Source organism: Eutrema salsugineum, unplaced genomic scaffold, assembly GCF_000478725.1.
Source record: "Eutrema salsugineum unplaced genomic scaffold, Eutsalg1_0 scaffold_14, whole genome shotgun sequence".
Lineage (NCBI taxonomy): Eukaryota > Viridiplantae > Streptophyta > Magnoliopsida > Brassicales > Brassicaceae > Eutrema > Eutrema salsugineum.
The window spans coordinates 5,286,135-5,311,312 of NW_006256877.1; the positions used below are offsets into that span (position 1 = coordinate 5,286,135).

The following is a 25,178-nucleotide window of genomic DNA, read 5'->3' on the forward strand; positions in this document are numbered from 1 at the left end:
AAGAGGATAAGATATTTCATCATCTACCTTAGTAAGCACCACTCTTTGAGTATCAAAGTCCATCCTTGCTCCTGTGGTGTTCAGAAATGGATTTCCAAGCAAAAGAGGTAGCTCTTTTGTCTTCTTCATCTTCATAACTACAAAATCTGTTGGAACTGTGCATTCACCAATTTTCAATGGGTAGTCTTCAAGGATTCCATATGGCTTCTTTGAGGATGAATCTCCAAAGGTAATTGACATGGGGTGATGCTTAAGACTCTTGATCCCTAGTCTCTCCACCATGTCTGAAGACATTACACTGATGCTTGATCCAGAATCACACAAAGCATTGTCCACTTTCAAATTTCCAAGAGAGCATGAGATGGAGAACTTTCCTGGGTTGCCTAGCTTGGGAATAGATTTGGGTTTCACCCTTGTTGAGCCAGTGCTAGAGACTCCATCAGATGTCCTTCCTTGAACCATTCTCTGATCCTTTCCTTCAGCAATCTCAGAATCATTCTCTTTCATATCAAAACAAGCTGCCTCCCCACCTTCTTTCTCAATGTCCTCATTGAGATCACAGAACAAGAACTCAAACTCATCTATGATGGCGTCCTCATCATCTTTTGTCAGGCATTTTTCACTTGAGACATTGCCATGGAGAAGGTCCTCAATTTCTTGGACAGCAGCATGATTCTCATCATTTGAGAGGATTGCATTGCAGTATTCTGTTTGATGTGCAATTGATGTCCCTGGTAAAGATCTTTGAGCATGAGAACTGCAGTGGCCCTTGTTGTTCTCTAGAGTCTTGACTTTGGAAGCCAAGGTTGAAAGTTGAGTTAGAAGATCAGAATAAGTGCAATCCACCTTGTTGTTAATCTCTGCCATTTTCTTGTTGAAGTCTATGGCACCACTTGCTTGACCTTTGAGGATTTGCTGGAGCAGGTTCTGCACTTCTTGATCCTTATTCTCTGAGTTCTGTTGGAGACTTTTTTGTTGGGGAGAGACAAAACCTTGTTGTTTAGTGTTTTGAGGATATAAGTTCTGGTTTGGGGGATTCTTGTAGTAGGTAAAGCCCTTTTGGTAACCTTGTTGGCCACCTACAAAGTTCTCCTCAGCTGTGATGTCTTCCCTTTGAAATGTGTCTTGAAACACATGATTCACATCTCTAACAAGGTTGGCTGACTGATGAGAAGCTAAGAGAAGTGTGTCTAGCTTCTCATTGAGAGACTTGATGTCTTTCCTTGTCCTTTCTTCTTCAGCACTCACAGCTCCTCTTGAATTCCTTTCAAAGTCTGATCCATAAAGCTCATCACTCTGAGCTACATTCTCCACTAGGGTCATGGCATCATTGACTTCCTTGGTCATGAAATTACCATTTGAAGCTGTGTCCAAGAGAAGTCTGACCTTTGGTAAAGCACCTCTGTAGAAGGTACTTAGCAGCTGACAATCTGAGAATCCATGGTGAGGGCATTTCATGGTATACCCTCTAAATCTTTCCCAAGCCTCACAAAATGATTCATGGTTCTTCTGAATGAAACTTGAGATTTCATTTCTTAACCTTGCTGTTCTTGATGAAGAGAAGAACTTGGTTAGAAATGCTCTTTTGCATTGCTCCCATGTGTGGATGGATCCTCTTGGGAGGTTCTTTTCCCAATGATGTGCCTTATCTCCAAGGCTGAATGGGAACAATCTCAGTTTGAAGCTGTCTTCAGATACCCCATTGATCTTAGTGAGATCACAAACTCTGTCAAACTGATCCAGATGCTCCAAGGGATCCTCCATAGGTAAGCCATGAAACTTCTGATTCTGAACCATATTGATCAAAGAGGCCTTCACCTCAAAGTTGTTGTTTTGGACAGGAGGTGGCCTGATTCCTGCTCCATACTGGTGTGCATAAGCTCGGTCATTCTCACCAACAAAGACTGGTTGGGGCTGATGACGGATGGGTGGGTTTGGGTGGGGCTGTGGTGGATTAACCTGAGGTTGGTCTTGGTTCTGGTTACCCTGAGCGTGTCCCTGATGGACCTGAGCCTGTTGAGCCTGAATTCCAATCCCATTACCAGCTCTTTGACCTTGATCAGCTTCTTGAGCCTGATGCTCATTCCCAACTTGCTGATTCATTCCTAACCTCTCCAAGTGAACAGCTCTTTCTCTTTGTCTTCTGGCTTGGCTTCTTGTGATCACAAACCTGAGAACAAAGACAGAACTTGAAAGGTGATCAGTAAAACAAAAGAAACTTGATCTCAAAAACTATATCAGAAACTAATGCTAACAATCCCCACACAATATGGCAACAGCGCCAATTGATAAGTAAGGTTTTTAGGTCTTAGATGGGTTATCAATCCCCTTGTCAAAGTAGTATAAGGGGTGTCAATCCATATGTGTGGTAGTTAGGCACTAGTTTATGTGATAAGTTCTTAAGTCAAGTGATCAAAGGTGAGTTTTGGTGTGAACAAAGTAACAAGAAAGCATAAAACAAGAAACAAACAAGCTATGATTAATGAACTAAGCAAGCAAACAAAACAAGATGATGGTGATTAAGCAAATGATAAAAGCTAAACCTCTAGATGTGATCATTGATTAGGGTGCTTTAGATATTGAATCATGATGCTAAGAACATAATGCAACACTTGCAATTCTTTAGTCTAGACTTCCAACATAGATTAATTCATTCCCATGAAAGAAATCCTTTGCAAATTACTTAATCAAGACTAATTCCCATTAGTGAGTAAGCAATCAACAAGCATAAGGTTCCAAGTCTAATATGACCAGACAGCCTCTTTGTGCATCAAAATAAGAGCTAAGAAAAACTGAATCTTATACAGAAAGACATAACAAGCAATCACATGATCTCAAACATGTCAACTTAGAACTCTAATCTAGACTAATCCTCTCATGAAGGCATTAATCTCTACACTAATCCACTTTCAAACCAAATCATCACTTATGAAATATGAATCAATGAGCATTAAGAAACAGTTCTAATATGTCATTCATGCATTTAACAAATCATTTCCATGATGAAAAAGGCATAAACCCTTAAGTTAGCTCATTCAGGCATTTCATCAGACACCTTGTGGGTGGAGAAATGCCTAAGTTCTAGATCAAGCTTATAATGAGAGATCTAGCATTAAGAGCAGCTAACTAAGGAAATGAAATGAGAATCTAGACCCTAAACATCACAAATCAAACATCTAAGCACCCTAATCTACACACCTAGAAGCTTAAAAGATGACTACTCACTAATCATGAAGAACACATCTAATATTCTGCAAGAGATGATGTTAATCATGATTAGAAGCAGAAATGAGATGATGAGATGATGAGATATAGCTTTGGAATGATCAAATCCCTTAGATATCTCTTAATCAAACTCGTTTTTACACTAAAAGGGAAAAAGAAACAAGAGAAAACAAAGCTTAAGTCTTGGAAAAAACCGTAAAAAGCATATATAGTCTCTTGCGGACCAGGTCAGCCCAGGACAAACTGGGTTCTGACCCGGCTTTGATGGATAGTGGTGTGGTTTGCCACGGTTAGATGATGCTTGGACAGACCGTGGCAAACTGACCGTGGCAAACTGATAGTTTCAAAGTTCTTGGACAGATTCTTCATGATCAAGGTTGCCATGGCTTGATTTACACCATGTCTAGTGGCCGTGTCTCTTCTTTTCTGGGTTTGGGTGATGAACTTCTTGGATTGCCACGGTCTAGTAGCTCTTGGTCAAGCCCCGTGGCAAGTGGTCGTGTCAAACGCCGAAGGTGTGTAAAAGTTGCCACGGTCAAGTCCTAGACCGTGGCATTGAAATCGTGTCAAGTGCCGAATGCTTGTAAAGTTCTTCCCGGCCAAATGTTACTTTGCCATGATCAAGTGTAGACCGTGGCATTCAGATCGTGTCAAACGCCAAAGGATTGCAAATAAGTGCCACGGCCAAGTGTGGTATTCCATCGCGGCATGTTTCACTTAGCTTGCATCATTCAGGGCTGTTTGGACAACTTCGCATTCCGGAGAGTGTAACTTCTAAGATACTTGTCCGAATTGTGTGCTTCCGGTTTCAAAGGACAGAGGACTCATATACCTTCAACTTTGGTGAAGGAAGCTTCGGTGCTTGGGAAGTGGAAGGCTTCCTGGAGGGCTCATCTTCGCAGTGCATTTACACGATCAAAGAGAGGCGTCTACACATGTGTCCATTCCGGAGATCGTATCTTCCTGATCATAGCTCCGAATTGAATGATCTCGGACGTTCTGGAAAGAGGACTCAAATATCTCTGATTCTCATGAAGGCCCAGGAAACCGAATCCGCCTGGAAGTGCACCGTCCTTCGCATTCTTCGGAGCTTATCGGGTTCGTCCAAAACGGCAGCGAGACAGGAGTTTCTTCCAACAAGCTTAACTTTCTGATCACGCGTCCGAATTCCATAATTCCACTTGCTCTGGAACCGTGATCCAATGCTCTCCAACTTTAATGAAGCACCCGACAACTGAATCGGACCGAAAGGTTCCCTGGACAGGAGATTTCGGAAAGGTGTCTGCACCCGGAGATTTTGGCCGAGAAATCCATTGGCCGGTACGCGTTTTGGCCGACAAAATCCACCTGCGGTACGTGAGAATGGCCGAGAAAAACCTTCCTGGTGCGCGAGAATGGCTGAGAACCTCCAAAAACCCAATTTCACCATTTTTCAAGCCTTGATCACCATTCCACTTCCTGGATTCATCTTTTCAGCTCCAAATAGCTCCAAATACACCTGATAAACACTCAAAACATGCGAAGACTCATTGGGACCTAATGCATCTCCTAAGTTCTAAAACAAACCCTAAGGACCTAAAATGCATGAAATAAAACATGATTTGGAATGAAATATGCAACCTAAATGATGCAAATTATGAACATATCAACGACGAAGCCGCCCTCGAAGCTTTATACCAGAAAACATGGTACAAATCACCCTTTCATAAAGAGCTTTGCAGGAACAGACCGCTCACCCTTGAGGACGCGCTTCACAAATCAAACATCTTCATCGCGGAAGAAGAAGAAGAAGCCGCCAAAGATCGGCAGTATTCAACGTCAAAGCCCAACCAGACCTTGACTGCCAAAGATAGCTCGGAAACAAAAATTCAGTCCGGCAAGCCACGCGGAGTGGTGAACCAAGCAGGACCGTCGAACCATAAGTCAGGGCGGCCACCGAAATCTTGGAACACGTGGAATAGAGAAGATGACACGCCGCTAAGTGAACGTTTTTGCGAGTATCACGAACGATATGGGCACAGCACGGAGGAGTGTCGACATCAGAGGGACTTCTTACTTCAACAGTTCTGCAAGGGCGAGATCGACACTGCAGATTTGCCTAAACCCGGACCCCGCCGGTCGAACCTGTGACAAAACAAACCCGGTAATCAAGAGGCTGCCAAGGCAGCCGATTCCGATGAAGAGCAAGTCGTTCCCCCTAAACGAGACCGCGAAGCACCTAACAGAGATACGAACGTGCCCAAAACCAGGAAGAAGGTCAATATGATTATGGAAGCCCTCGAATCATGCAACTACTCCGTCAGAGCCCTGAAATAGTACAGCCGGCAGACATCGAGTTCACAACCCCAGACAACAGTGACAACTGTACCACTATTATTCACTAATGCCGATCTACGAGGAGTGCATATGCCTCATAATGATTGTCTCGTCGTCGAGCTCCAGCTCGGAGACGTTGAAGTAAGCAGGATATTAATCGACACAGGGAGTTTGGTAAACGTCATATTCAAAGAAACACTTAAGAATATGGATTTTCTGGATTTCGAAATTCAGCCCTACATGGAATTATTAACCGGGTTCACCGGAGAGAAAACAAGAACAGTAGGAACGGTGAAGATACCTATCTACGTAGGCGGCTCGGCCCGAATGATCAAGTTCTTAGTCCTCAACAAGCCAGCAATATACAATGCGATTTTGGGAACGCCCTGGCTGTTCGACATGAAGGCCGTCGCTTCAACATTCCATCAGTGCGTCAAGTTCCCGACCCCGTCAAGCATTTACACCCTCAAAGGAAGCCAGACCGCGTCTCGATTATGTCACCTAACCGAGTGCAAGCTCAGTCTTGCACGAACATGCGTCATCAGCCCCTTTCAGGAAGACAGCGCGGCCGCAGTAAGCCAGTTCGGTCCACCTAAGCAGAGCCGAGTTGAACAAGTCAGCATCGACCCCACAGACCCAAAAAAATGTGTTGGCATTGGGGCCGAACTCGACAACAACATTCGGGAAGCACTCATCAGTTTCCTCCAGAAGAATGTCTCCACATTCACATGGACCATCAGCGACATGCCCGGAATCAATCCAGATATCACTTGCCACGAGCTAAATATCGATGCAACATACAAACCGATCAAACAAAACAGACGCAAGCTCGGACCCAAAAAAGCACGGGCAGTTAACGACGAGGTCGAAAAGTTGCTCGAAGCCGGTTCGATCACGGAGGTTCGATACCCGGACTGGCTAGCAAACCCGGTAGTCGTGAAGAAAAAGAATGGAAAGTGGAGGATTTGCGTCGACTTCACCGACCTGAACAAAGCTTGTCCCAAAGATAGTTTTCCACTACCACACATTGATCGACTGGTAGAGGCGACAGCCGGCAACGAACTGTTATCTTTTATAGATGCTTTCTCAGGGTACAACCAAATACTAATGCATCCGGATGATCGGGAAAAGACTTCGTTCATCACAGATCGAGGAATCTACTGCTATAAGGTCATACCCTTCGGCCTCAAGAACACGGGGGCCACGTATCAAAGACTTGTAAGTGCGCCAGTCAGCTCGGAAAAATGATGGAAGTATACATCGACGATATGCTAGTTAAATCCCTACACGCCAAGGACCATATATTGCACCTGTCGACATGTTTCGACATTCTGAATGAGTACGGGATGAAGCTCAATCCCGCCAAGTGCACCTTCGGTGTAACAGCAGGCGAGTTCCTCGGCTATATCGTCACCGAGCGCGGCATCGAGGCTAACCCAAAGCAGATATCTGCAGTATTGGACCTACCTTCCCCGACTTCAAAAAGGGAACTGCAAAAACTCACAGGACGGATCGCCGCTCTAAACAGATTTATTTCCAGGTCGACCGATAAGTGCTTGCCGTTCTATCAGTTACTACGACGTAACAAATATCATACTTGGAGCGCAGAGTGCGAAGACGCCTTCAAGCAGCTGAAAACGTACCTATCAACTCCCCCTATCCTAGCCAAGCCCGAGAATGGCGAAATGCTGTTCCTTTATATCGTAATTTCCACCTCGGCGGTTAGCAGCGTTCTAGTCCGGGAAGAGAGGGGAGAACAGCGTCCAATATTCTATGTCAGCAAATCGCTAAGTGACGCCGAGGTCAGATATCCGACCTTAGAAAATTGGCGCTTGCAGTAGTGGTCTCTGCCCGGAAACGTCGGCCGTACTTCCAATCTCATTCGATCACAGTTTTGACCGACCAGCCGCTCCGGACCATTTTACACAGTCCAAGCCAATCAGGTCGCCTCGCGAAATGGGCCGTCAAACTAAGCGAGTACGACATAGAATACAAGAATCAAACCAGTGCAAAATCCCAAGTACTCGCCGATTTTCTGATCGAGCTACCTAAAGAGTTCGTTGTCGAACAGCCGCTCCGTGAGCTATGGACATTGCATGTCGATGGGTCGTCATCACACCGGCGATCAGGCGTCGGAATTCGCCTAAAGTCACCAAACGGCGAAATCCTCAAACAATCTTTCCGCCTTGAGTTTCCAGCATCCAGCAATGAGTCCAAATACGAAGCTTTACTCGCCGGACTAAGATTAGCCCTGGAGCTCGGCGTACGACATCTTCACGCCTTTTGTGATTCGCAGCTCGTAGCGAGCCAGCTAAGTGGCGAGTACACGACCAAAAACGAACGAATGGATGCATACCTGAAAGCAACTAAAGCGCTCATCTCAAAGTATGAGACGTTCGAACTCACAAAAATCCCTCGCAGCGAGAACTCGTCTGCGGACGCGTTAGCCGCCCTAGCCTCCAGTTCCGACCCGCACATGAAGCGAAAAATCCCGGTCGAAAGCATCTCAGAACCAAGCATCAAAACCACACAGAAATGCAACGTTGCCACCCGGAGACGAAATTACGATGAAAATCCGAACCCAATCTCGCCGAACGCGCAACGTAAGAATCCAGCACAAACAAACGAGACTACCGAGCAGGCTCTCGAAGATCCTGTTGCCGACCACGACTTCGAGTACATAACCGAAGGAATCCACAGCCCGTCGACCAGTGAGAACCAGGGAACGAGCCCGCCAAAGATTGGACAGCCAAACTGCGAGAGTACCTTCTCAACGGCAAAATCCCTGAAGATAAATGGGCTGCTCGCCGTCTTAAAGTCCGAGCCGCTCATTATACAATGCATAAAGATAAGTTATACTGTTGGAGCGCTTCCGTAGTGCTCTTGGCCTGCGTCACCAAAAATGATACAGTCGAAATCATGAGAGAAATCCACGAAGGATCTGGCAGTAATCATTCTGGAGGACGGTCTCTCGCCTTGAAAATCAAAAAAGCCAGATATTTCTGGCCGACGATGAACGCGGACTGCGAGAAGTTTGTCACAAAGCGCGACAAGTGCCAGCGGCACGGCCCTATGATCAACGTGCCGACCGAGCTGCTGTAAACCAGCACGGCGCCTTACCCCTTTATGCGGTGGGCCATGGACATCATAGGCCCTTTATGCCGATGAACAAGTCAAAAGCAGTACATCCTGGTTATGACAGATTACTTCACGAAATGGGTTGAGGCCGAAGCGTACTCCGAGATCACCGCACTGGACGTGCAAAAATTTGTTTGGAAGTATATCATTTGCCGACACAGGGTCCCGCATGAGATCGTCACGGACAACGGACCACAATTTATCGCTAGAACGTTCAACGATTGCTGCGCTAAATTCAAAATCCGTCTTAGTTTCTCGACTCCCCGCTACCCGCAAGGTAACGGTCAGGCCGAGGCGACTAACAAGACCATCCTGGACGGTATAAAGAAGCGTCTCGAAGCTAAGAAAGGCACCTGGGCAGACGAGCTCGACGGAGTCTTATGGTCGCATCGAACTACTCCACGACGATCGACCGGACAATCTCCCTTCTCTTTGGCATACAGACTTGAAGCACTCTATCAGGCAGAAGAAAGCATTCCAACATTATGATACTCCGTGCTTCCCGAGAACCCCGATCTCAATGACCAGATGATGATCAACAACCTTGATACCTTGGAAGAACAGCGATGCTTAGCTCTCCTCCGAATCCAGAACTACCAAAACCTCGCTGCTCGGTACTACAACAAGAAAGTACGAGGTCGGCACTTCGACGAAGGCGACCTCGTTCTCCGCAAGGTATTTCACAACACCGAGGAGCTAATTGCGGGCAAGCTGGGAACAAACAAGGAAGGCCCATATCAGATAATGAGAATCGTCAAGCGCGGGGTATACGAACTCATGCAACTCGACGGAACGCCGATCCCGCGATCATGGAACTCAGCCAATCTCAAACGATATTATTATTAAGTCCCAGCCACCGCGAGCTCGGACTACTCATTCTACCGCCACCAGTGCGTCAAAAAAAAAAAAAAAAAAACCTGTCCGGCCCCGGCCGAACTCACCCATGTAAACTGAACTACGAGTGGCTTGATCCCTTGCAAAAGGGTACGTAGGCAGCTCGATTTCGAGTCCAGCCACAAATCCAACAAAATCCATCTTTTTCACTAACTCCACACATCGACTCCCCGGCCAGGAGATCGAACTAAGTATTCCCCACGAATACAATTTCAAAAGCCGAGATCAGTCTCGCACGCATCCCCATGATGCCCCATCATTCAAAGCCGGAATCCAATCCGCACTCGCTCTTCCGAATAGCAATCCGTTAACCACGATTCAAGTTCGGAAAAGGCTCCCGAGTTCGTCCGCATCGTCATCATAACATCACGAACTCTCCAAATTCAATGAAAACAAGCCAAACTCCCAACAGTTCGCAAATAAAATACGAGGAAAGAAAATTCTAAAAAGTCGCGTCAAAGAAAAACCGCGCTCATTTCATTAATATCCGAAAAATTGCCTAACTAGACGGCAACAATACAACGCCAAAAACTGGCGACCAAAACATTCATTAAGACCCGAACTGTGCGGGTGAGATAGCTTTACAACCTAGAATAACATGATATAAAACAAAAAAAAAACTAAGGGATTCATTGGCGAGCTACAGACGCCGGACTCTTCAGACTCGCTGCCCGATCAGCCGAGATGGACTTGGAATTCGAACCAAACTGGTCCAAGCCCTCTGGAACTTGCGTTCCCGGCGGAAGCACAATCCTTGGGATGAGGTCGTCGTCACTCGGGAGAATGAAGTCTTCATTCTCGAGCCGCGGGAGAAGAACATCATCGACCTCCTTCGTGCAGTTCTTGATCCTGCGCCCATACATCTCCACGATGTGAGGCAGAACAATCATGTTGTGCTCTCGCCTGAGGAAGTCGCAGAAGCTGACCAGAGCAATCGCCTGATTAAGCTTGAGGAACGGCGCCTTCCGGAGCTCATACTTGTCCATGAAGTCCTTCATCTTTGCCAGCTTCCCCTCGCACTTGCCCCTAAGCGCGACCATCATCTTTCTGCCCTTTGACTCGGCATCTCGGTACTTCCGCCTCTCGAGCTCGCTCGTGTTGAACGACTTGGACAGAGCGTCCATATCCCCCTCCAGCTCGGCAGTCCGCTTCTCCAGAGCTCCGACCTTCTCCTTCTCGGTGAAGGCCAGCACAGAAACCTCGTACCTTTCCTTCTCATCTCGGTACGACACTTCCAACGACGCTCTCTCGGCAGCGACCTCGGCGTTGATCTTCCTCAGCCTCTCGACCTCAGAATCGTACTCCCTGACAAGCTCGTTGGTGTCGCAGACGAGCTGAAAATCAAGATAAGGTCAGAAATGCATCGAAATTTAAATGCCTAAGTATCTAAATAAAAAGGAAACTTACAGCGGAGGCGGATCTCGCGACCCGGGCATAAGACTTGGGACGGAAGAGATCCTTAGTCTCGGGCATCGGAGATGAAGCCGGAACTATTTGCCTGAAGAGTTCGGCGCAGGCAGAAGAGTCGTCAAAGAAGGACCGCTCCTTGTTATAGTTGAGGCGGACCGAGAAAGATGACGCGTCAGAAACTCGACACCTCTTTGACGACCTCGGGTTCCCAGTCTCGGCTGCCGGACCCACAGGAGGACCCTGAGAAGCGGTGGGCGATCCACCAATGTCCCCTCCATGAAGGACCAGCGTCCCCTCGCTCACGGCCGTCTCGGGGTCACCGCCCCTCTTCCGAGAGGATTTCTTTAAGGACTTGCCCTTCTTCCTCTGGGCGCGGTCGGCAATGGTGAGCTCGTCCTCATCCTGCTCACCAATCTCGCCTTCCTCCACTTGAGGCTGAGGAGTTGCCTCAGGAACGCCAGTCCCCACCGCGTCGACCTCCGGATCCGTAACTGGAATCAAGGGGTCAGTTGGACCGACCGGGACGTTGTCGACCTCGTTCCCGTCACCGGCTTCATTATCATCGCCGACCTCGTTCCCGTCAAGGCCGACGATGTCGATCAGGGCATTGTCCTCCTCCTCATCAGCCCCGAAGTTCATCATCGGAATGTCCGATTTGTCAAAAGCCATCTTCCTCCGACTCTTCTTGCTGCTTTTCTTCGAGTTCCTTTTCTTTGGTACTGGTCTCGACGAACTGGGCTCGGCTTTAGTTTTAGCTACAAGTAGAATAAAATGAGTTAGCCACGATTTAAGTAACTGTCTCGAGCGAATCGAATCAGGAACTTATACCTCTGTCTTGAGCTCTCTTTACCCGCCGGTCAATCTTTTCTTGGTAAGCTCGAGGCCAACGACGCTGTCCGGCGAGACTCAGCTGCTTCGCTAGGTCGGACGTAAGGGAGCGTTGAATAAATCCTTCAACGTGGCGGTCTGCATAAGCAAAAAATTATTAGTACCGACCACGAAATAGGGGAGTTAACCGTGAGATATGTACCAAAATCAACACTCCAGCCAGTCCGGAACGTGCACTCCGGATTCTCAGCAGATTGCAAATCGACGCGAACAAAGAAGTAACTCTGGTCCCAGTTCGGAAACTTGCTAGCCTTGTTCCCAGTAACCAGGTCGAACTTCGAGTTGCAGTTCACCGATAAGAACCAACTTTTCACCTGGGAAACCTTCATAATGAAAAGTTCCTCGAACTGGGCAACGTTGATGTGAGCACGGATGTCCTGCCCAAGCTGGAGAATCCCGACAAAGTTAACTATCGATGCCGGCTGAAGCTGTGATATCGCGCAGCCGCGGCGATTGCAGAAGGCGAACAACAAGCACGGTAGAGGAAAGGTTAATCCGGCCTCACAGAAATACGCCTTGTAGACGCAAATGAAGTCCTCAGGAGCATCCCAAGGGCGTTCTTCCTGTTCGGGAACCTGGATTATGATCCCAAGAGGGGCCCCGCTGATCAACATAGCAGCCCGAACTGTCTCTGGGATGATATGGTGGACTTCACTGGAGCGCAAATGCATGGCCGATCTATGATCGGCATCATGTCATCGTCGTTCGGATCCTGCGCTCCTCCATCCCCGACCTCACGCAGTAGAGCGTCCTCATCTGTCTTTACATCAGGTTCCCGTTCTGAGACCAAGTCAGTGGGAACCTGGCCTTCGGGCTCGCGGAGGTCCCGATCCATTCGCTCTGGGGCCCGAATCGGAACACGACTGCTAGAACCGACCTCAACAACTCGGGAGTTCTTCCGAACCAGCGACGCGTTCGAAGAGTACTCGGTAGATCCCGAATTGGAAACATCAGTCGAAGTTTATTCTATACGGTGTTCGGGGAGAATGGCGGCCTCAGAGTTGGAGGATGATTCGGAGGACATTGCCGGAGTAGCTCGAGAAACAACCGTCAACGAGAGAGCACGGCGGACGACGACCGGAAATCCTAGAGAGAGAAAGAAGAAAATTTTGAGAGAAGAGAGAGCAAATACCTTGGCAGTAGGAGCGAAAGTAAGAAATGGGGAGAACTGAGCTCTATTTATTGAAGAAGAGTGAATCATTGCGACTTCTCGAGTTCCGCGCTTCGTAATGTCTCGATTTCCCGCCTAAACCGACACGACTCTTCAGTTTCCCGCGAGTGAAAAGACCTTAATACCCTCGTCGAAACATCTGAGGAAAGAATACAGGAGTAAGTCAGGAATTCGGTTTTGCCGACCTCGGTCATTAACGACTCCAGCTTCAATTCGGCAAAAGTCAGTCAGGTCCATTTGCTGAACTGGGGGGGACATACTGTTGGTGGTACGCTCCGCTACCCGGTTTGGACCGGTTAAAGACCGAGACCGGCCTAATTGATCCCAGTTTACGATAGTTTTAGCCGAAATGGGCCTGGCCTGACAGCACGGCCCATAAGAAAACAGACCTAGCGACAAGAGGCGGTGAGAGCTGACCAAGAAGCCCTAAAATTTCTCCTCGTTTATGTACTATAAATAGTGGGATTGTTACTGTAGAAGGAATCTTTTTTCGGACTCGGGAAACATAGAGACCTCATTGTTATTGTATCTAGTTCGTCGAAAGGACCTCCGAACTGAACGAACTGTAAACTTAAAACTTAATTAAATAAAATCAATCTTCCGAACTCGAATTACCAAACCGACCCTAAATAGTTGAGAACCACAATCAACAATCTCTACCTTCCTCAGAGTCTCAGATGGGCCCTTGACCTCGAATCCCAATTTCTTGATTAATCATGGCAACCGCCTACCTGATCAATCCAAAATTTTGAAAAGCTTATCCTTAAAAAAAAAAAAAAACCATGCAACGGGAACGTTTCTATACGTGTGCATGTTCTTGAGTATACGAATCCGCAAATGGTCAAATGTCTTATGTCTATATCCTAATAAAAAAATATATCATATATATAATTCAACGATAAGGTTGAGCTCCAAGCTTTAAATATATGGCTTCGAGTTTTCTTTTATGTGCATGTTCTATAAATGATTTATTCCTGTGCTACATACACAAAATGGTAGAATTGACCGTGATTTGTTGCAAACGCTGGATAAAAATAACAAAGATGAGGTCACGATGGTCATGATGTATTTTTAGGTGTTGATTGGTTCATCCGCTATCACCGTAAGCACTGCGTTTACGGTCGGTAGCTTGAAGTGGCGTTTTATAACAATCATACAAATTGCTGCAAACCGCTCTATATCATTTTATACCGCTGAAATCCAAAAGCTGCTTTCTGCCAGCGTTTGCGGTTGCGGGCGATAGCGGTTGGATAAAAATCTCATTTTTACATTATTAGACACAATTTTGGGTGATGTTACCAACAATTGAAATAGAATATGTTATTATAAAATTTATTAGTTTTTGAAATAATTATATATTTTTATATTTTTATTAATTATTTTGAACTAGTGATTTTGATATTAAGCATAAGAATATAGTTTTTATGTTTTTTTATAATTCTTTTTGATGTTTATTTTAGTAATATTATATTTAACCGCTAAAACATCTGTTGGTTCGGCAGTCAAAAATGTCCTGCAAATAGATCCGCCTTAAAAATTTTAAACAGTCATACAAACCGCTTAATAACACTCAAAACCACAATCACCCGCTTCCACAAACTTCTGCACTTACGGCTGCGTTTAAACCAGTCAGGCTCTTAATCACAGCATAGCTATCCAAACCACAATTTCTTATTTTCTTAGCTTATTATGCTTTACTGTAAATCTTGTTTAATTGGTTTTTTTTTTCATATAAACATATTTTAAAGTTAGTATAATTGAATAAACATTAATTAAAAAAGTTGACCAAGTTTTCTTTAGAGAAATTGAATGAAAGAGCCCTAAGAAACTTAAGGTTCTTTGGAATAGCCGCCATTTGGGAAGGGGACCCAAATAGCCTTCATTAAAGTTATCAAGTTAGATTCGCGATAATTCCGGTGAAGAGAATTGCCCCAGAAAAGAAAGTTTTCATTTTACCCAATCTAGATTCCGGTGAAGAGAATCGCAGATTCTGGTGAGAAGCGAAGGAATCGATTTCAGCGAAGGAATCAATTTCAGCTTACCGTCGATTGAGTTATCTCTTATCCGCATTTCATCGTCGATTCACATCGTTGATTCGCATCTATTATCAAATCCGATTAAGCTCAACGGCGAGTATATCAGGTACGTAGATTCACATCTAGCATTCACATCTACAGTGGCGACTCACATCTTTCGTCGATTCATTTGTCATTAAAGCTGTTCGACAATTGCCGTTGTTTTGGATTAAAGGATATCTTTTAGTTTAGGCGTTGCAAAATGGTGAGAATTTGTGTTGGGAGAAAATGCTTAGAATGATTGTTCGGAAGAGAGCTCATTTTTATATGTAGGAAGGCATTCCTAATTCGATAAATGAACTGAATCCTGCTTTTTTTCTTTCTTTGATAGGCTCTATTTTGAAACAAAGATGGTTGAAGTTTTCTGTGTTTGCGGTGAGTGGAAGAAAAATGAGAAGGATGAATGGGATTTTGTAGTGGATGCAAATGAAGGATCAACAATTTTTGAGTTTGATGAGCATCATTCATTCAAGGATTTAGTTGAGATGGTTCATGATGATTTAGGGGTCGATTCAAGAACTGTTATTGTACTTAGCTATGAAGCTCCTATGAAGATGAAGTTGGTGGTTTAGAATTGTCACCTGTTTTTCTAAAAAACGATCACCAACTGAGGAGTTTCATCAATATAATCAAAACATCATCTGAAGTTATTCCATTACATGTAACAGTGACTGAAGATTCTTATGCACATGGAATTCAACAGGTAAATCATCTGAATGGATTCAGAAATATGTTATTCGTATTCCTAAATAGTTCTTTAAAGCTTTCTTTTGTGTAGCTAACTCATGGAGCAGATGGAGACAACAATTCAACATCTGCGGCAAAGAGATTATCGGGTGCTAATACATTACCGCTTGTGCCAAATCTTCCCATTTCTCATAGTGGCATTTCAAATTCAACACAACTTACACAAATGTCTGCAACTACACCTACTGTTTCATTCAACAAGGAAATCAACAGGTAATGCTATCAATTTCTCTTTGTTAGTGTTTGCACTGTCCAGGAGTATTCCTGGTTTAATTTAGATATGGTTTCCTAAATGTGTTATACGTATTCCTAAATAGTTCTTAAAAGCTTTCTTTTGAGTAGCTAACTCATGGAGCAAATGGAGACGACAATTCAACATGTTCTACAATCGATGCTCTGCGTTCTGCTCCTGACCTTTCTCCTATAGGCATGGCACAGCCATCAGTTGATCTTTATGTCAACAAACACATCAAGAACAAAGATGAGATGATGCTGCAAATGAGGAAATGGGCATTGGATTGGAAGTTTGAATTCAGATCAGCATGGTCAAACAAGTCGAGGGTGGTTCTAAAATGCGTTGACCCCAATTGCACATGGAGGATGCGTGCAACAAAGCTTCCTTCTTCTGATTTCTTTGTGGTGAGGACTTATGTAGGCGATCACAACTGTGATACAACACATAGGAACGCCAACCATAGGCAAGCAACTGCCAAGGTGCTTGGGACTCTAATGTGTAGCAATTATGGAGAGAAGAAGTGTGGTCTTAACCCGAAACAAATCTTGGAGCAAGTCAGACGCGATCATGGTGTACACATTGGATACAAACAAGCATGTAGGGTTAAAGAGTTTGCTCAGGATTTGATCAGAGGGACTCCCGAGGATAGCTATCAAAACCTCTCGAAGTGGATGTTTAAGGTTCATGAGAAAAACCCTGGATCCAAGGTTTATCTTGAGATGGATCCAAATGGAAATAAATTCAAATACAGCTTTGTTGCTTTTGGTCAATCGATAAGAGGATTTGAGCTGATGAGAAGAGTTATTGCTGTGGATGGTACTTTTCTTAAGGGGAAATTTAAGGGAACATTGCTTGGAGCTAGTGCACAGGACGGAGATTATTCTTTGTATCCGCTTGCGTTTGGGATAGTTGACTCTGAAAACGAACATGCGTGGACCTGGTTTTTCAGAGGACTTAAGACCATGATCCCTGATGCGTCTGATTTGGTCTTTGTTTCAGATAGAGCTCAGTCCATTGCAAAGGCACTTTCAGTGGTTTATCCGCTTGCACATCATGGTATTTGTAGAATTCATCTTTTGAGGGATATAACACCAAAGTATGGGAGAACTGGTTTGTTGCCTCTTGTAGAAGCTGCAGCTGACGCTTACACTCGTCATGAGTTCATTAGCATCTTCATTGACATAAGAAGCAGAAGCCCTAAATTAGCTTCATATTTGGAAGAATCCGATTTTGCAAAGTGGGCTCGTTGTTATGCACCTTCGAACAGGTAAGTACAATGTTTTTAAGCAGATATGACTGATTTTAGGAATGTTATCCTAAATTGTTGCTCTGTCTTTTTCTATAACTTGTGGTCTTGCTTGTATGCTCCTTCGAACATGTACAATATCATGACAACCAACATCGCGGATTCTCTGAATTCGATGTTAAACTTGGCTCGTGAGATGCCAATAATGTCTCTGGATGAGACCATTAGGTTAACTCTCACAACATGGTTTCATGAACGTCGGGAAAAAGCTCTTAAACACAAAACGCTTGTCACACCACGCGTAGCGAAGATCATGTTAGAGAGATACAATGCTGCAATGAAACTTGATGTTTTCCAAGTAGATCGGTATAAGTTTGAAGTAAAGGACGAGACTCAGAAGTACATTGTTCATCTGCAAAACAAACAGTGCACTTGTCTCGTTTTTGACATCGACAGAATCCCCTGTGTCCACGCTATTGCTGCAGCTAAACGTACAAACAAGGACGAGAACAAGTATGTGGATCAGGCTTACTTGATGGAAACCTGGGCTAAAGCATATGCTGAGAGCATACACCCATGTGGAGATTTGAAAAATTGTGATTTCCCAGATACTGTAGTAGTAAGTTCATGCGCACCACCAACTTGTAAGCAAACCAGTGGGAGACCTCCGACAAAGAGAAAGAGATCAGTGGGAGAGTTTGGTGTACCCGGTTCAAAATCCCAATGACACAAATGTAGTCGTTGCAACGTAGGAGGATACAACAGGAGTACATGCAGGTCACCTTTATGAAGGTTTTTAATTTTACAGGAAGGTATTACATCATTTTTAGTAAGACGATTGCTTTTTTTATTGGTTTAGGAATATACCATACTTTTTAGGAACGAGTTCCTAAATATATATTTTCAAACACTTTGTAAAGGGTTTAGGCCGTTTGGTTCTGATTTGTTTGAACTTTCTAGTTGTGATGAGATTCTTATAACAAGATTATACTATATTATTTGATTTCAGTAAATTTGAGAATGTTTTACAAAACTTAAGGTTTGAGAGTTAAACAAGAAAGATTAAGAACCTGAGAGAAATTACAGATTCAAACTTTATTACTGATAAATTAGACTTTCACAATGTTTTGCAAAACATAAGGCTTGAGAGTTGAATAACAAAGCTTAAGGTTCAAACTTTATTTCTGATTTATTAGACTTTTACAATGTTTTTGCAAAACATAAGGCTTGAGACTTGAATAACAAAGCTTAAGAGGTCTTACTGATTCCTAAATTTTTGGTATGGTTTAGGAAGTTTTTCGAATATGTTAGGAATATCGCTTGGGCCTCTTTGGTAGTGGAAGCCTTATTTGTGAAAGCTTTTATTTTTGGTTCCATAAATGTATCTTATCTGTTTGATAAGGTTTTAGGAATACATTCCGAAATGTTTCTTTTTGATTGGATAAATTTAAATGGCAAAAAGTGAAGGAAAATGGCCTTTCTCTATCTGATTGATTGATGTAGTCAGCTTTATCAGAAAATTAAGATTTTGCAAAGATACTGACGTTTACGAAGCTTTTCAAACAATTAATGAAATAATATCCTGATTTTAGGGGGGGTTTCCTAAGTGATGGACATATTCATATAGAAACAAGACAGTCTTTTTCATTGACGAACAAGTTTCATTGGTTAAAATGTTTCCAAAATACTAGATAACACTTTGTAAATTCTGAATTTCTGTAATGATTTTCATTGATGATCGAGTTTGATTACGACAAGACAATACTGGATTATATACAACTTTCTAAACCAACTTGACAAAACGACACAACACAAGCAAATGACTATTGAATCCCTTGATTACTCTTCTTCTTCTCACTTGATTACTTTTTTCTTCGTTGCAGACTTGAATGCTTCAATATCTTCACCCTTGAATCCTTTGATGAATTCCTTCCCAAGACTTCCTATTCATTTACTTCGCCTCTTCCCTGTGCAAATCTGTTCTTTCCAACATAAGCCAATTCATAAAAGCATACAAATATTAACTAATTCAGCAACCAAATATAAACCATTAATACAACCACATATAAACTTATAAAAAAACATAGTTCACATAGTAGCACATAGATAGAGTTTCATAAAAAAAAACATAGTGTTCAGAGTTCAATAAAAGACGATTTTAAATTAACTTAAATAAACAAAAGCAGTTATTTTTTCAGGCCCCCCTAGCGTGCTCAACCGTCCATAAACGAGCAACCGAATCAAACGCCGCTTTGTCTTCCCAATAGAGTTTGGCAATCTGTTGTTCATAGTGGTCATCATCGCCAATCTCTGGTGCAGTCAACTTTGCGTGAATTTCCGCGAGCATCTAATTTCAAAGAATTATAAAAAGCCGAAGTTAGTAACAGACCATAATGATTAATAAACCAATATTTTGAAAACGTGGCTGAAAACGATTACTCGGTTGATGGTGTAGATCGGCGAGAAGTTCTCATTTTTCAACATCTGTAGAAATACGTTGTCATGTTCACCCACATTTGGGTGGAAGATTTTGGTGTTGAACGAGACCTGCAAAAACATCAGTGTTATTAGGAATCATTTCAGAGTTTTACAATATAAAACTATAGTTTTTTTAGAACCATTTCTACAATCCAAAAGCCTAATCATACCTTCGGCGGCTTAAAGGGGTAGTCAGGAGGGATGTGCATGGTGAGTTCGAAAACGCCGTTCTCGTAAGGGGAATCCTTTGACCCTATTAGCATCGCTTTCCAATGGAACAAATTTTCTTCTACCGGTCCTAATAAAATCGTCAAAAAAACATGTTAGTAGAAAGAAACTGTTTTTTAAGAATTTCGAAAAACACAATTATAGAAAGAAAATACCTGCACTGAAAAGATCGCTGTTAGCAATCTCGAGCTCCTTCATCTGCCTCTTGATTATGTTCAAAGTAGACATTTTCAGGGAAGTTTAGAGATTTCGAAGAATACAAAGATGGAAGTGTTTTTTTTTTTCTGTGTGGAAGTTGATTCTTACGAAGGAGGATGGGTCTCCTTTTATAGAGCAGGAGGAGTCCGTTTTCAGAGAAGAGGAATGGTTTGGTCAGAGAAGATTAGAACAGTTGCATTTTTTCGACGGATTGGTCAAAAGATAATTAATAAATTAGGAAGACTTTAATTTAGTTTGGGAACAATTTCCTAGATATATACATTCATATACATAATTAGGGCCCAAATCTCTTCTCTTTTTGGGCCTCTTTCGTAGTGGAAGCTTTTTTTGCGAAACCTTTTATTTGGTGCCAAAAGTATATCTTCTCTGTTTACCAGAAAGGTAAGTAATTTATTAGGAAGACTTTGGCTCTAACTGATGACCATTTCAGGAACAATAGGAATGATATGGAAAAGGAATAAAAAAGAATGATAGGAACAAATTAGAAGGAATAAATGTAGAGAAGAAATGTAATAAATTGTCACAGTAAATGGTATTCATAAAATTGTAGAGAAGGAATGGAACAATATATATAATATACTTTTATTAATTTCCTTTTTTTGCATTCCTCTCGTTCCTTAATAAATTTCATAGGGAATATATTTGTTTTATCATTCTATTTTAAAAGAGGAATGAAGAGGAATGACATGTAATAGTTATTCCTTTTAAATGGTAAAAAATTTTAGGAATGGAGAGGAATAGCACATTCCTCATCATTCCATTCCTTAATTATGATCACCAGTTGGAGCCTTTAGTTTATTTTGGGAACAATTTCCTAAATATATACATTCATTAAACATATATATATATATATATGATAATGAGGACCCAAATCTCTTTTGTCTCCGTTTGGGTCTCTTTGGTAGTGGAAGCTTTTTTTTGTGAAACCTTTTCTTTTTGGTTTTAGAAGTGTATCTTATTTCATACAGAAACATCAATCAATAAGGTTTTAGGAATACATTCCGAAATGTTTCTTTTTGATTGGATAAATTTTAATGGCAAAAAATGAAGGAAAATGACCTTTCTCTATCTGATTGATTGATGTAGTCAGCTTTATCAGAAAATTAAGATTTTGCAAAGATACTGACGTTTCTTATTTTACGAAGCTTTTCAAACAATTAATGAAATAATATCCTGATTTTAGGGAGGGTTCCCTAAGTGATGGACAAATTCATATAGAAACAAGACAATCTTTTTCATTGACGAACAAGTTTTATTACAAGAAGATAATAGTGATTGTAGGATAGGCTTCCTAAGTGTTGGACACATTCATATACAAACAAAACAAACTCATATCATTTACGAACAAGTTTTATTACAACATTTTCAATACTGGTTTTTATACAAAATAGATCTATGTAACTAACTTGAGAAAACTATTTAAGAAAAACAAGACACTAAAATCTCTTTCCATGATATCTTCTTTGGTGCCGACTTCAAATGATCCAATCTCTTCTTTTCTTCGATCCTTTGATTAATCCCTTCAATTCCTCTTCATCTACTTCGCCTCTTCCATGTTCCACTCCTTGTCACCACGCACCAGATCTGAACTTTGAATCTGTTATTTCCAAAAAGCCAATTGATAAAAATAACCAAACATAAAGTAATGCAAAGCAACCAAAACTAATTCAACTACCAAAACCATTTTCAGATCAACCAAAACAAATTCCAGAGTAACCAAAATATAAACTTAATAAAATATATAAAAACAAGGACAAACATTGTTCACATAATAATAAAAGTAGACAGCATACGAGTTCAACATAGCACATAAATAGTTTTACATAAACATTAAAACTTAATTAGAGTTCGGATAACAACTGAACATAAGATAAAGATAGAGGGAATTAGTTTTCAAGCCCCAGCGTGCTCCAAAGTACGTTTCCGAGCAGTTTCATCGAACCCCGCCTTGTCTTCCTTGTACAGCTTCGCTTTGTCTTCATCATAGTAGTCCCCCTCACCTATTTCTGGGTTTGTCAGCATCTCATGAAGTTTAATGAGAATCTGATTTTGAAGAATTTTTTTTAAAAAATTAGCATCTGATAATAACGATTCATATACCCATAAACCAATAACTAGAATAGATTAAGTTATTACTCCATTGATGGTGTAAATGGGCGAGAAGTAGTCGTTAGTCAGCATCCTAAGGAAGATATGTCCACGATCTCCTACGTTGGGGTGAAAGATTTTGGTTCTAAAGAAGACCTGCAGAACTCGGGTTGTTATGAATCTTTTCCGAGTTTTAGGAAGAGAAAATAATTATTTACCAACCGATTACTAAAATATAAGAACCGTTTAAAGCGTCATACCTTGGGTGGCTTGAATGGGTATTCTGGAGGAAAGTGCATGCCGATTTTGAAGACTCCGTTTTCGTAAGGCGATCCTGCTGGTCCGAAAAGCACAGCCTCCCAATGAAACATATTTCTATCAACGGGGCCTAATCAAATGTGTAAAACAAAAAAATTAGTACTTTATTCAAAACTCGGAAACAACATAATTAAGCGTAATACATAAACGAAATACCTGTACTGTAGAGCGGGCTCTTAACCCTCTCAATTTCTTTCTTCTGCATTGTGATGGCTCTCAAAGCAGTCATTTTCAGTAAGTAAAAGATTAAAGCTTTTTTCTGTATGGGAAGATGCTTTTTTTTTTACTGAGGATAAGAGTGCTTTTATAGAGGAGGAGAGGGAGTCGGTTTTCAGAGAGGAGGTCAAAAGGTGTCTCGTAAATCGGAAATTACAACAGATGCCTTTTTTCAAAAAGGTAATTAATTCATTTTTGACTGCACCGTTTCTCTGTGTAGCCGTGTCTTAGTCTTGTCGTTCCAGAAAAATGATCATTTTTTATTGTTTTGGTTAGTTTCTCGAACATTTTAGTAAGTCTTTATTCATTTTTATGAAGGGTTTTCCTAATTTTTGAAAATTTTTTGATCGGTTTTCTTGATCATTTTGGTAAGCATAAATTCATTTTTAGGAATGGTCTACTAACGTTTTTAGTTCAATTATAAAGGATTAGTAAGTTTTCCAAAAAACTTTACTAAGCCCTTTTTATAAAGTGTATGATTTACTAAATTTTTAGGAATGATTTTACTAAATTTTGCAAATGAATTATAAACTTTAGGTTTTAAAGATTATTGAGTAAATAGACAATAATAGATCTAAGAATACCTGAGCAACGTCATACTTATATGATGTGCTTTGCACTCCTTCGGCAACCTGGAGTAAGCCATATCTCAAAACAATCGAACCAGAGACACAAAAGCAAAAACAATTCATGTTAGAAAGCCCTTCCTAAACAAGGTTTGAACACTCCTAAAACATAAGTCAGATCCAAAAACACAAGACAGTTGCAGAAGATTAAGTTCTAGCCAATCCTAAATCCAAGACAATTGCAGAGGAATAAGGCTAATCCCGAAGGTGTTCCATAAGAAATCCTAAAAGGCTGAATCCTAAATCGAAAAGCTTAACACAATTCCGGAAGATATTCCTAAATCTGAACAAACACATCCTGAAAGGCTTCCTCAAAGCTCTGTAGGACGGAACTCCTCAAATAGCTTGCATGCAAGCTTTGTTCTGATGTCATGTGCATTGCCATCCTCAATCTTCGACACGTCTCGAATGCCCATAGAATGGCATTTGAGAATCTTCAAGATAAATAGAGCTGAGTTTGCTGGAAGGTTGGTATTTGGGATGTTTTTACCGGACAATTCCTCAACTATGTAAGGAATACTGTCCTCATCCTTCATTGTTCTATTTGTAGCAGCACACATTAGAACCAGAATCCTCTCTGCACCAAAAATATACCATTTTGTATAAAAACTAAAAGAAACAAAGGAAAAAAATGTTTATATAAAGTAGAGGGAGGTCTTATACCTGCAAATTCATGCACGTGGTTCATTATAAGGTCGACCTTGTCAGAAGGCATTCCAGACCTTACAACTGTGATATGCTTCTTCCTGAAGTCTATCACCATCCCAATCCAGCTTGCACTCTTGAAAGTGAGGTCATGAACTACATCCACATCCGTCCCCCATATCTTCCCTGGATCTATTTTCCCGGTAGGAACCAACAACACATCATCCGAGAACCATTGATGACCTCTCCAAGGGTTTTTAAACCTGGAGTAGCATGAGGAGAGTTGTCCAAAGTACTGAGGTTTGACGAATGTAGCTAACGGGAGATGATTGTTGTGGAAGTATGCTGCATGGGTGTCCCTTCTCCTTGCTAACATAAAGATCGTGGCAGATATGTGCTGCAAAAGAAAACATGTTCCTAAAGTGGTTAGAATGCTTTCTTAAAGGCAGAAATACCTCATAAGTCAGACACTTCTCCGGTTCTTCTAACTTATTGAACCAGGCAGCCTTAACAGGAATGTCATTAATATGGAATCTGCCATAGTCAAAATACAAAAATAGTTAGCAACAAACAATACGAATAGTTACCAACAAACAATACGTGATACAAAGATTATAAAACAAAATGAACTTACCCTTCTGTGGTATTCTTCCAATCGTCCAAGGTTGTTAGTCTCCTAATATGTGGTGTCAGGAATGGATCAATAACCACATTGACCTCAAGCGTTCCAGTTAAGGTTGGATTTTTTGGCCCCCGGAAAGAAGTCTTATTTAACGTTGATTCTTTGGGTTGGCGTTTGGTCCTTCTCAAGAACACCTTTCCTTGCTTAGCTTCTTGAACAGTAGCAGCTTTTGTTTGGTCTTTTTTAGATCTTTTGTTAGCTTTTTCGACAGCTTCATCAACTACTTTCCTTTTCCGAGGAGAAACGATGGCAGAATCCGTCTTGCTTGATCCAGGCAGCTTGTTGATCTGCAATTAAAATCATTATTAGATTGCAAATATTTTAGGAATGAAT

General features: G+C 42.1%; 7 protein-coding genes and 1 non-coding gene across 8 annotated transcripts; 5 read left to right on the top strand and 3 right to left on the bottom strand.

Annotated features, from left to right (window-relative positions):
* The first annotated feature begins 1,435 nt into the window (after positions 1 to 1,435).
* Positions 1,436 to 1,542, top strand: LOC112088630. The gene has a single exon (XR_002900576.1). It is a non-coding gene; the product is annotated as a small nucleolar RNA R71 (small nucleolar RNA).
* A 4,089-nt stretch (positions 1,543 to 5,631) lies between these two features.
* LOC112088398 lies at positions 5,632 to 6,789 on the top strand. Its single transcript, XM_024158669.1, has one exon. It carries the CDS (start codon positions 5,632 to 5,634, stop codon positions 6,787 to 6,789), a length of 1,158 nt encoding a protein of 385 aa, XP_024014437.1.
* On the top strand, positions 6,786 to 8,419 carry LOC112088399. Its single transcript, XM_024158670.1, has 2 exons — positions 6,786 to 7,343; positions 7,448 to 8,419. The coding sequence occupies exons 1-2, from the start codon at positions 6,786 to 6,788 to the stop codon at positions 8,417 to 8,419; spliced, it is 1,530 nt and encodes a 509-aa protein (XP_024014438.1).
* Positions 8,420 to 10,202: 1,783 nt separating this feature from the next.
* Positions 10,203 to 12,706, bottom strand: LOC112088400 (meiosis-specific protein ASY2-like). The gene is made up of 5 exons (XM_024158671.1): positions 12,527 to 12,706; positions 12,014 to 12,446; positions 11,812 to 11,949; positions 10,981 to 11,738; positions 10,203 to 10,907 (listed from the first exon to the last, which is right to left on the bottom strand). Exons 1-5 carry the CDS (start codon positions 12,704 to 12,706, stop codon positions 10,203 to 10,205), a joined length of 2,214 nt encoding a protein of 737 aa, XP_024014439.1.
* A 3,587-nt stretch (positions 12,707 to 16,293) lies between these two features.
* Positions 16,294 to 17,370, top strand: LOC112088402. Its single transcript, XM_024158672.1, has one exon. The coding sequence runs from the start codon at positions 16,294 to 16,296 to the stop codon at positions 17,368 to 17,370; it is 1,077 nt and encodes a 358-aa protein (XP_024014440.1).
* Positions 17,371 to 17,475: 105 nt separating this feature from the next.
* Positions 17,476 to 18,072, top strand: LOC112088403. Its single transcript, XM_024158673.1, has one exon. It carries the CDS (start codon positions 17,476 to 17,478, stop codon positions 18,070 to 18,072), a length of 597 nt encoding a protein of 198 aa, XP_024014441.1.
* A 1,467-nt stretch (positions 18,073 to 19,539) lies between these two features.
* On the bottom strand, positions 19,540 to 20,279 carry LOC112088404 (ubiquitin-conjugating enzyme E2 28-like). The gene is made up of 4 exons (XM_024158674.1): positions 20,207 to 20,279; positions 19,994 to 20,121; positions 19,785 to 19,892; positions 19,540 to 19,692 (listed from the first exon to the last, which is right to left on the bottom strand). Exons 1-4 carry the CDS (start codon positions 20,277 to 20,279, stop codon positions 19,540 to 19,542), a joined length of 462 nt encoding a protein of 153 aa, XP_024014442.1.
* Positions 20,280 to 22,163: 1,884 nt separating this feature from the next.
* On the bottom strand, positions 22,164 to 22,922 carry LOC112088405 (ubiquitin-conjugating enzyme E2 28-like). Its single transcript, XM_024158676.1, has 4 exons — positions 22,833 to 22,922; positions 22,619 to 22,746; positions 22,407 to 22,514; positions 22,164 to 22,313 (listed from the first exon to the last, which is right to left on the bottom strand). The coding sequence occupies exons 1-4, from the start codon at positions 22,903 to 22,905 to the stop codon at positions 22,164 to 22,166; spliced, it is 459 nt and encodes a 152-aa protein (XP_024014444.1). The 5' UTR covers positions 22,906 to 22,922.
* Between the last annotated feature and the right edge of the window lie 2,256 nt (positions 22,923 to 25,178).